Below are 10,018 nucleotides of genomic sequence, written 5' to 3' on the forward strand. Positions count from 1 at the left end.
GAGTGCCAAAAAATTTGAAAAGTCAGATCTTAACTGACACCTTTTCACCTGTTTGTCATCAAGGTTTACAGCAGCACAGAACACCTGGCAACACCGTCCAACCTGAGTTTCTCCTCCGACCGCAGCCACAGCGAGGACAAAGAGGACCACGGGGATGCGGCAGGGCTCGGAGCCTCGCCAAGCCCAGCAGATGGCAGTGCTGAGCACAGGCAGTCTGGACGCATGGCCAGGTAAACAGAAGATGTGGACACCTGCTATTCCTCTTTATTCTTGTTTCTTTTTCGTATTTTTGCACGTTTCATAGTATTCATAATATAATAAACAGGTGGCTGAGTTTGTGGGTCTGCATGAAAACAGATCCTCAATCAGCTGATCTATGAGTTCAACATTTTTTTGTGTGCTTTTACTGTTTTTAGTCTTCGCCCCCGGGCCTCCTCCAGTTCCTCCCAGTCTGACAGAAGCACCAGTCCTCTGGTAATGAGCAGCACTCACAGCCTGGAGACGATGCCCCGGTTTGCCCTCTCCACTGATGATGAAGGTAAATCCACTTTTTTTTATTTTAACACATCTCTTCATAACACGTCCAGGTGCTTCTGCCAGAAACATTCACACTTAACACCTTCTGTCCGCAGCAGAGGTGGTGGTGTCAAATCTTCGGCGGATCAGGATTCGCAGCAACAGTACCGGCGGGAAGCAGTCATCCCCTAAGGACACGGCAGGCCCTCGGCGCTTCGGTAACCAGCTGGAGACGCCAGACAGGCAGAGGGTTCCCTGCGGAGGAAAGGTTCCCAAGTCTGCCTCTGTCTCAGCCCTGTCTCTCATCATCACTACAGGTGCAGAAGGTTATCATAACTACTTTAAATCCAGCAGAATCAGTTTGGTTTTTATTGCTCCGCTTTGACAGAGAGCCTCTGCAGATATAGTCTAAACATGTAATCCATAGACAGCAGTTTTTGTTTCTAATTGTGGAATTAAAACTGGCCTTCTAATTTGAGTCATAAAATGTGAGATTATGAGTCTATTTATCTCTAAACTGTGTGTTTGTTTCAGACGATTCACCCAGTGGCCTCCACCCCGGTCCCATCTCCCCACGCTCACTGTCTTCCAACCCCTCATCCCGCGACTCGTCCCCAAACCGGGATCTGTCATTCAGCCCCGGCAGCCTGAGGCCACCAATCATCATCCACACCTCAGGGAAGAAGTTCGGCTTCACCCTGCAGGCCATCCGTGTGTACATGGGCGACAGCGACGTCTACACCGTGCATCACATGGTGTCGGTAGGTTTTAACCACAAGCCTTAAAACAGATCAAAGATCTGAAACCTGTGTTTGTAAACTGTAGCGTGTTCCAAATATTTTGCTTTGCTTTGGTGATCCAAAACTAGAAGGTAGTGATATAAAAAGGTTGTTATGTAATGCTCAGTTTGAAACTCACTCACTTCACCATCGCAACAGAGTGTGGAGGAGGGCAGCCCGGCTCACCAGGCAGGCCTCTGCACTGGAGACCTCATCACCCACGTGAACGGAGAGTCTGTCCAAGGCCTGGTCCACACAGAGATGATCGAACTGCTGCTGAAGGTACAGCTCGGAGCTGCGTGGCACTTGAACTTTGCTTTTTAAGTTGCTTCTGTGTTGAAAGGTCTGTAAAAATTCTTTCATTCTCACGAAACGTGCAGAGCGGCAACAAGGTGGCCCTTCAGACCATAGCGCTCGAGAACACTTCTATTAAAGTCGGTCCTGCACGAAAGACCAAACACAAAGGGAAGATGGCTCGCCGCAGCAAGAAGAGCAAGAGGAGAGATAATTATGACAGGTGAGCATCTGACTGGGTTCTGGGTTTCTTTTTTTTCTCTCTCTCTGTCTTTGCAGCTCTGCTGTGTTACTCATCATCTGTTTACTCTGGGAGGCTCTTTCTCCTTCAAGTGTAAGCTACAACAGTGAATTATATATCGTCCCTTCTAGGCGACGGACCATCTTTAAGAAGCTGTCCAAGCAGAGCACAGTGATGCACTGCAGTCGCAGCTTCTCCTCAGGTCTTCATCACTCTGTTTCCTCCAGTGAGAGTCTTCCAGGCTCCCCGACCCACAGCCTCTCCCCGGGGCCCTCCACACCCTGCCGGAGCCCCGCACCTGACCATCAGGGCCACGGTAATTAAGGAAATGTAGTCATTTGAGATTCTGCAGGTACACTGAAGGTCTTATAATACCCAGATGGCTGCCCCTCCCTCAGCCTAAAGGATCCTTCCTGTTAAAAGGGGGTTTTTCCTTCCCACTGTTGCCAAAGTGCTTTGTGATAGGCAGTCGTCTGATTGTTGAGGTTTCTCTGTATTTTTGTGGGGTCTTTACCTTAAAATATTAAACACCTTGAGGTGACTGTTATTGTGATTTGGTGCTACATAAATAAAACTGAACTGAAATAGAATTGAAATTTAAAAGTGTTGTTTGCCCTGCTGCAAACTGCAGCTTGTAGTGTGAGTATTTCAACAGTCCTGCCTCTACTTTCCAGAGAATAACTCACCACAGAGTACGTCGCCTTGCTCCAGCTCTCCAAGCTCTCCCGCCACACACAGCCGGCCCATCACGCTCGGCCTGGGCTCTAAACTCAGCCCGCAACGCTACAGCAAAGTGGGCCGCCGCAAATCCACCAGCAACATCCCCCCCTCGCCTCTGGCCTGCAGCAGCTCCTCATCCTCTAATCAGCCGCTTTCCCCACAGCGCTCGCCCTCTCCTCTGCCAGGCTTCGTCAAAAACCTTCACACGTACCACGGAAAAACCCTGTCTCCCCCCACCATCGTTAGGCATGTCGTCCGGCCACGCAGTGCAGAGCCGCCTCGTTCACCGTTGCTTAAGAGGGTGCAGTCAGCGGAGAAACTGTCTGGAGTATATCACGCTGACAAGAAGTCAAAAGCCCCCCGCAGGCACACGCTGGAAGTGCCGTTTTACGGTGAGGCTGACCTGCTGGGCGACTCAGAGATGGACGCAGCCTGTGGCATCGCTTACATTGGGGTTGACCACAGCAGACTTGGGCCGTACATTAGCAGCCAAAGGATTGAACGATCAGAGCAGCTGGTTGTGATGCGGAAGCTGAACCTGTCAGAGCGGAGAGACTCCTTTAAGAAGCAGGAGGCAGTGCAGGAAGTGAGCTTCGACGAGCCAGAGGAGAAAAGCAGCAGTAATGCAGCGGGGAGCAGCACACCTCCAGGGGCTCAAACGCAGCACAGAGCGGCCTGGACTGTGACACGACCCCAAAGCAGTCAGGACATCGAGATGGACGTCCCCGTGGTGAGGAGGTTCACGCTTGTGCCGCAGATAGCTGTGCAGGGCTCTACGGAGAGCGAGGAGCAAGACGAGTGGGAGCCGTGTTCAGATGGAGAGGACTCTGGTGAGAAGCCCGAGGTGGAGGTGGACGTCACAGCATCTCCGCGGGAACAAACAGGATGTCTTCTCACCAACATGAGCTGCAGGCAGGGAGCAGAAACCACTTCCACGGGTCCTAAAATTGCACCAGAGAAGACACCAGAGTGCAGAGAGCAAACACAAAAAGGGCACCTGAGAAAGTGACAGCTCGCCGTTGTACTCCTAAAACCTGCTCTTGTCTTTCAAGGGTGACGAAGATGTTAAGTCATTCTCAAAGTTGTCGGGCTGAAAGAGCGGGAGAAACTTTTACTTGAATTTTGTTTTGTAAAAAAAACAGTTGCCTTCAGGCATCGCTGACCTTTCTGGTCTTATTTATTACATTTCATGATGCGTTTGTAACAGGGGAAAAGAAAGAAGTTCTCATGGGTTGACCAGCCAAGGCTCAACATTTTTGTATCCATAAAATGTGGTTTTATGTCTTCTGAATGGATTGTTTTCTAAAAAAACAAACAAAAGTTGTCTATTTTTTAAATAAATTCTGGTACAGAGTAGAAGTGTTAATGCTGCGTAAAACTGTTGGACCAAAAGGTACGAGGAGTCAAGGTCGCTTTTTTTTCTTCTTCAGTGTCTGTGTGTGTTTGTAGTACTGCTGTAGGTCTTCCTGAACCTAAAACGATCTCTGGTTCACACTGTGAGCAACATGACTGACACGTCATTGGATCTATCTCTGCAGCTGATGGCTACAGTACTGCATGGATTTGTATTGATGCATCCTTTAGAAGGAGTAAAACTGAAGCTACTACGCTCAAACTAGAATGCAGGGGAGAAAAACAACTGTTAATAAAACGGTCGTATCAAAGAAGAGGCTCTGAAGATGTTTGGTCCATGTTTCCTTGATGGCTTTATCCCTTCATGTACTTTAATCTTGCACAGCTTGTTGTGTTGGTCATGTTCCTCACAGTGTGAATTCACGGGAACGGCATTGTTTTTTTTTTTTATTCTTGCTGAGAATAATGTTGCAAACGCGGTGAGACACTACCCACCTTTGTCTTCTCTTATGAAGATACGGAGCCGAAGGGTTTTTATGTGCCATGGCATCTTGTGCAATGTCCTCTAAGCCATATCATTGAAGGCAGAAATGTTACTTGTAATTTTCAGTCACTAGGAAGATTTGTTTGGGGTTTTTGTTTGTTCGTTTCCACTGCTATTGTGGAAAAAGATGCCGAGCCTGAAGCTCCGGATGATCCACGTCCACCTTTCTGTGTGCTGTGAGTTTATCAGTCGAACTCTTTGATCGGGCGCGTTCATCTCACAGCACGCCGTTTTACTTCAGAACATGGAAGGGAGCGTTTAAAACACTCATTTTATTTGACTTTCGTTTTTTGGCCAGGTTTCCTTACTTACTCTGACACGTGTTGGACTTTTGCAAACACAAGTACATACAAGTGCGTTATGGGGTTGTTGTTGTTTTCACCTTTTCCAGAAGCTGTAGCGTTTTTCCATTTTAATCATTATTTTTTCCCCACATGTGCATGTGAAAGAGACCATCCGTAAACGCCCTGGTCCTAATTCATGTGCTGTGCAGTGCTGTTTACATCCAAAGGGGAAAAGTGCACTAATGACATTTAGACATAAGTTTTTTGTAACCGAATGTGAAAGGTAAACTGAGATAAACATATTTACAGTGAAATCAGGGCTTCTTTGAACAAGTGTTTTTGGTTTTTTGTCTTTGTATTGTGCAAATTTTGATGTATATTTTGGTAACAAGAGTGTGTATAATTCCAAGTGTACTGAAGGACATAATATGCACGAAGACAATTTCTGGCAAGAGGGAGTTTTTGGGAATTCTGTCTTTTCAATTCAGGCAGTATTTGACAGCTGCACAGACTGGCTGCACATCACATTTTCTCCACAACAGACATGACGTTTGGAGAGTTGTCGTCCTCTTTGTAAGTGGCTGTTCCTGGCTTTTGTACTAACTTTACTCTGAGTCTTCTCTTTCTAAACAGCTGTTGTGTTACTTCAACCCCTCTTCTTCCTTAAAAACCATAGAGGGGAAAAAAAAAACCTTAAATCTTGTGATGAAAACCTTACGGGATGATGTTGTTGTGTTAGTGACGCAAACAGACGGACCACTCAGTTATTTTTGCAGTCTGACAGAATCGTTTACAATGAACAAACATGCTGTGTACTGTACAAACATTTTATATTCTGTGGCTGTACACGATGAAACTATCCTCTTTGATACTCTCAAAGGAAACGACATTCATAGAAGCTGCATATCCGTTTGTTTTTTATGTTTAGTTTTAAAGACACTGTTCTTAATGAGTAGTTTGGCACCAAGCTCAGAAGCATTTTCGATATTTGCATGTACCTGCAGAACGAGATCATTGGGACTTGTTGTTCAGACTTCAAAAAGAAGCTTTAAATATTAATTAATTGGAGGTGGGGGGAAAAGGGATGGATGGAAACATGCATATTTGTTCTTATGTGCATGAGAAAAATGCTTTACACCAAAAGTAAAAGTGTTAAAGATGAGTAATAAAACATATATTTACATTAGAGGTTTCTTTTTGCATACAGGAAAAGCCAATTTAAATATGTAAACATGATGAGGGATAATGTTTTGGTTGCTTTTTAATAACCTTGTATGTGTTAAAAAAAAATGCTTTGCTGAAGTCCACCACAGGGATTTTTCAGCCTCTGTTGAGCGTACTCTTAAAGAACAAGTTTGGCAGGTCAAAGTGTCGTACAAGTGCATTTGTTCTCCTGTGGACTCTTCTGTCCAGTGCATGCTGCATGAGACAAGCACACAGCTGTAATACTTGACTGCATGGTATACCGGCGATGTCGCCCTCTACTGTGTTTTCTTGTGCAACAAATAAACTTTGTATTTCCCTTTGATTCTTCTCTGAGTGTTGCGTACAGTTATCTGCCTTATTGTTACATTGATGTACCAGATCAGACCATTCAAATCCTTTTCATCAGTATAGGTGTTGTAATTCTACAAGCAACCATTCCACTATATCACTATATAAATACTTCATCAATAGACAAATGTGATGAAGCAAAATTACACTGTGAAGGTTATTAAGGCTTCCCTTTAAGGCAGGTGTCTCAAACGTAAGGGCCAGGGTCTAGAATTGGACTCTGATCCAGCTCACAGATCACTTTGGAAAATCTGAAGGAGGCCATAAATTCTGGACTTTGAATTTTTTCATAAGTTTTACAACTTTACCTACTGATAATAGATCAAGCTGTGTATTGTATGCATACCAATAAAAATGTATGCATGTCTGTCCAAGATAGACCAATCACTTGTAGGATAAAGGGTCCAGAGGTTAACCTAGTAACAAAAATGTTTTACTTTAAAATCCGTAGGAGTTCTGCAGTTTCAAGCAGGTAATACTTGAATTCGGTCAAAATTTACTACTGTCCATACTGGCATAGCAATAGTTAGGGCCAAAATTTGTTGAACAAAGACACCAATGTTTGTAGTTGGGGATTTGTACACCATCACAGTGGACTGTAAATCAAGATGTAATCAATATGCAGATTATCATCTTTTAAATACAGGGATTTGAAAATTGTGTGTATAAAAATGAATTACAGTCATTTTTATACACACGTCCTGTTTTTTTAAAGGCTCAAAAGTAATTGGACAAAATACTGTAATTTTTAAAAAAAATTATGAGCTGCTCTGCCAGGCCTTTACTAAAGAAGATAAAGATTAGTTGTACAGAGTGTCTGTGTTCATCCACTTTATCTAAGTTAATTTGGCCCTCGGAGTACATAAATAAATTGTAAAACAACAAAAGTCTCTAAAATGCACGTTTTTACGCTGCAGTTTCCCCTGCTGGTCGGCAGGTGTCAGCAATGTGTTGAGAAACCTGGGAAAAGGAACGAAGAAGACCCGTGTCCTTCACAACAGCTAACATGGCTACTGCTACTAAATTCATTCAGAGGCTGCGAAATTTTTTATCAGGGGTAAGCAACAACATTCGTCACACTTTAAAACGGAGTAGTTTTCTGCTCTAAATATGATGTAATAGCCCTCCGGACGATTTGTCGCAATAAACTTTATCAAAGGAAACGTTTAACAGCCAGCTAACCCTTACTGACGTTAGCTAGCAGTAGCGTTGTGGGGTAGCTAAACACTATGAAGGAGGTGAAGTTCACCAGTGTGGGATTTGCACTCGTCGAAAATTGACTTTCCTTTTCCTTTTCAGCATGACCTGCAAGCCAAACTGCAGCTGCGATATGAGGAGATTGCAAAGAGGTAAGACCACAGGCGCTACCCTCGTACCGCTCACGAATGAAAGTGTTCACATATTAGAAACAACGACTAAAACCCCGTTAACAGAGAGATGCAATGACTCTGTGGGTTGCCAGACTTGCTTTTTGTTTTTGTTTGTATTTTGTTTGTTAAACCACTTAAAACTAACGAAGAATTCAAATTTGTTGTATAAATCGCTGTCAATGTATATGGACGAGAGAAGTACCACAGTGAATGTCTACAGCCATCTGTAAAAGAAAAATCAAAGCTTTGTGCTGGTTTGGGGCTGTATTTTGAGATTTTCTCAAAAATGCTAGAGTTATGATTGCACAAAAAGCATCATCACTGCCAGTGTCTGACTGGCAACAGCTTCACAATGATCCCAAACACACTACCAATGTAGTATTAACAAATCTGGTTAGAAAAACACACAATGTAACACTATCAGGCTTGGATTGGCCTCCCTGAAGCCCGAACCACAATATTATTTAGATGGCGTGGAATCATGTTGACAGAGAACAGAACAAAAGCCAGCCGACATCCAAAGAAGAGTTCTCCAGAGCTTCAAGAAGCCTGGAGAACTATTCCTGAGGACTACATAAAGAAATGACAAGAAAGTTTGACTAAGAGTTTCTTGATGTGTGGAGGAATAAAGGTGGTCATACAAAATATTGACTTTAAAGCAAAAACTCTGTTTTTGTTTTAAATTCTATATTTCCAGGTATCTTTGCACGTTTCAGTAAACTGCACCTATTTTCCATTTTGCCTGCAAATGTGGAAGTCACCAACATTGTTAAAGTCTGTTAAAATAGATTTTTTTTTTCTTCATCCCAACAGGACACAACCACCACCCAAACTGCCAGTAGGCCCGAGCCACAGGTATGCCAACAACTACTACTACAGCAGAGATGGACGGAGAGAATCAGCCCCTCCCACACTCGTGATGTCCTCACAGAAAGCTCTTACTGCTGGCAGGTTTGTTAATGATCACTGCATTTTCATGTATTTCAAGTTCAGGTGTTTGTTTTTTGCGCCATATACATAATAATAATAGTGTAATCCATCTATTTGATGTCACCTGTCAAAACATCTTCTTGTGACTGACAATGGAAGTTTGCTATTTGTAGTTTTTAGCTGAAATATTGTGGTCTTTTTTTTCCCCCTTCTTTCTCTGTTGTTGTTCCTTTTTTTTTTTTTTAGTCAAGTTGCTGAGACCTCAAAGCTTCCAGTGACTCCCGGCACTGTATATAAAGAGCCACCAATCTCCACAGACCAGCCCTACCTCTGAGCAGCAAGACAAGACTCTGCAGGGTCAACATTATGTCTCCATCCTGCCCTGACTACAGCAAGTGTTGGTTGTATCTTGTACAATAGAAGACGTGAATAAAATATTATGTTTATCTCTTTCTGCTCATTGTTTTGGTCAACCGTGTACTGAACAGATGTGAGAGTAAGTGGGGGAAGCGATGAGCTAAACATCCAGCTGAAGCTCTGCTCATCCTCTCCAAGTGACCGCTCAATGTCCCTCAAAATGAAAACTCGTACACAGGCGAGCCATTTGCAATAGTCTAAATATTGGAAATCACATTTCGGCAATCCATTACCTGGAAATGGATAAAGGCACAGGCCCGTCCCTACCAGTCGCGGCAGAATGCTGTCTCTTTCTGAGCCTGGTTCTTTCGAAGTTTCTTCCTCTTAGAAGGGAATTTTTCCTTCCCAGAGTCGCTAATTGCTTGCTCATAGGGAATCACTTGATTGTTGGGGTGGCCAAAACTCTAGGAGAACTAGCAATTCTTGTGAAAATCCCCAAAAAAAAAAAAAACAGCTGCCAAAATATGCCATTGAATTTAGGCACCATTTTGCTTAAAATCCATTAAGTAATCTCTGTGTCAAGTTCTTAACAATATTCAAAGCGGAGCAGCGGACAACTTACCATCACATCAGTCCTTTAATCAGACCTAATTTGATACAAATTGGAAATAAATTGATTTTATTAAATAATTGGTTGGGTTTTTTTGTTTTTAGAAAAGTTGAGCTCTAGCCTTGAAGTCAAGGTCCCTAAGATTTAAACCTTACAGAGAGTTTCAGTAAATGCAACCATGGTATTGATTTGAAAATTATACGTTGCCTCGTTCTTGAGTTATTGCATTCACAAATCCATATGCCAATTTTTATTTTTACATTTTGTTTTTACTTTTTCATAAAGATTATAACACACAAATAACACAAATGAGAACATTGTCATTTTTGAAACCCCTACTTTGACCTTATCTAATGCAGTGCAAAAAACAAATAAATAAATAAATAGATAACTAACACTAAGTCTTTTGTGTGCGCGCAGACTGCGTGAACACACAGGGAAACACTGAGAATTCAGAAGATTTTCA

General features: G+C 43.1%; 2 protein-coding genes across 4 annotated transcripts in view; both read left to right on the forward strand.

The window, feature by feature from the left end:
* Positions 1-6,259, forward strand: part of mast3b (microtubule associated serine/threonine kinase 3b) — a 37,499-nt gene extending 31,240 nt beyond the window's left edge. For 2 of the 3 annotated variants that reach the window (XM_080882437.1, XM_080882439.1), the window contains 8 exons: positions 64-230; positions 417-538; positions 633-833; positions 1,051-1,277; positions 1,455-1,577; positions 1,676-1,812; positions 1,962-2,146; positions 2,505-6,259. In XM_080882437.1, coding sequence (XP_080738563.1) covers positions 64-230; positions 417-538; positions 633-833; positions 1,051-1,277; positions 1,455-1,577; positions 1,676-1,812; positions 1,962-2,146; positions 2,505-3,559 — 2,217 coding nt within the window. In that variant the 3' untranslated portion in view covers positions 3,560-6,259. The remainder of the gene's footprint in view (positions 1-63; positions 231-416; positions 539-632; positions 834-1,050; positions 1,278-1,454; positions 1,578-1,675; positions 1,813-1,961; positions 2,147-2,504) is intronic. The other variant, XM_080882438.1, reaches the window with a different exon arrangement.
* Positions 6,260-7,234: 975 nt separating this feature from the next.
* ndufa7 (NADH:ubiquinone oxidoreductase subunit A7) lies at positions 7,235-9,031 on the forward strand. Its single transcript, XM_080883628.1, has 4 exons — positions 7,235-7,342; positions 7,585-7,634; positions 8,469-8,606; positions 8,832-9,031. Exons 1-4 carry the CDS (start codon positions 7,292-7,294, stop codon positions 8,917-8,919), a joined length of 327 nt encoding a protein of 108 aa, XP_080739754.1. The 5' UTR covers positions 7,235-7,291; the 3' UTR covers positions 8,920-9,031.
* The last annotated feature ends 987 nt before the right edge of the window (positions 9,032-10,018 follow it).

Source organism: Rhamphochromis sp. 'chilingali', assembly GCF_963969265.1.
Source record: "Rhamphochromis sp. 'chilingali' genome assembly, chromosome: 5".
NCBI lineage: Eukaryota > Metazoa > Chordata > Actinopteri > Cichliformes > Cichlidae > Rhamphochromis > Rhamphochromis sp. 'chilingali'.

Bases quoted from the DNA above. Each gene is read 5' to 3' on its own strand.
- ndufa7 (XM_080883628.1), top strand. From the start codon at position 7,292: ATGGCTACTGCTACTAAATTCATTCAGAGGCTGCGAAATTTTTTATCA. The intron at 7,343-7,584 runs GTAAGCAACAAC...TTTCCTTTTCAG, and splicing joins TGCGAAATTTTTTATCAGGG to CATGACCTGCAAGCCAAACT. The intron at 8,607-8,831 runs GTTTGTTAATGA...TTTTTTTTTTAG, and splicing joins AAAGCTCTTACTGCTGGCAG to TCAAGTTGCTGAGACCTCAA.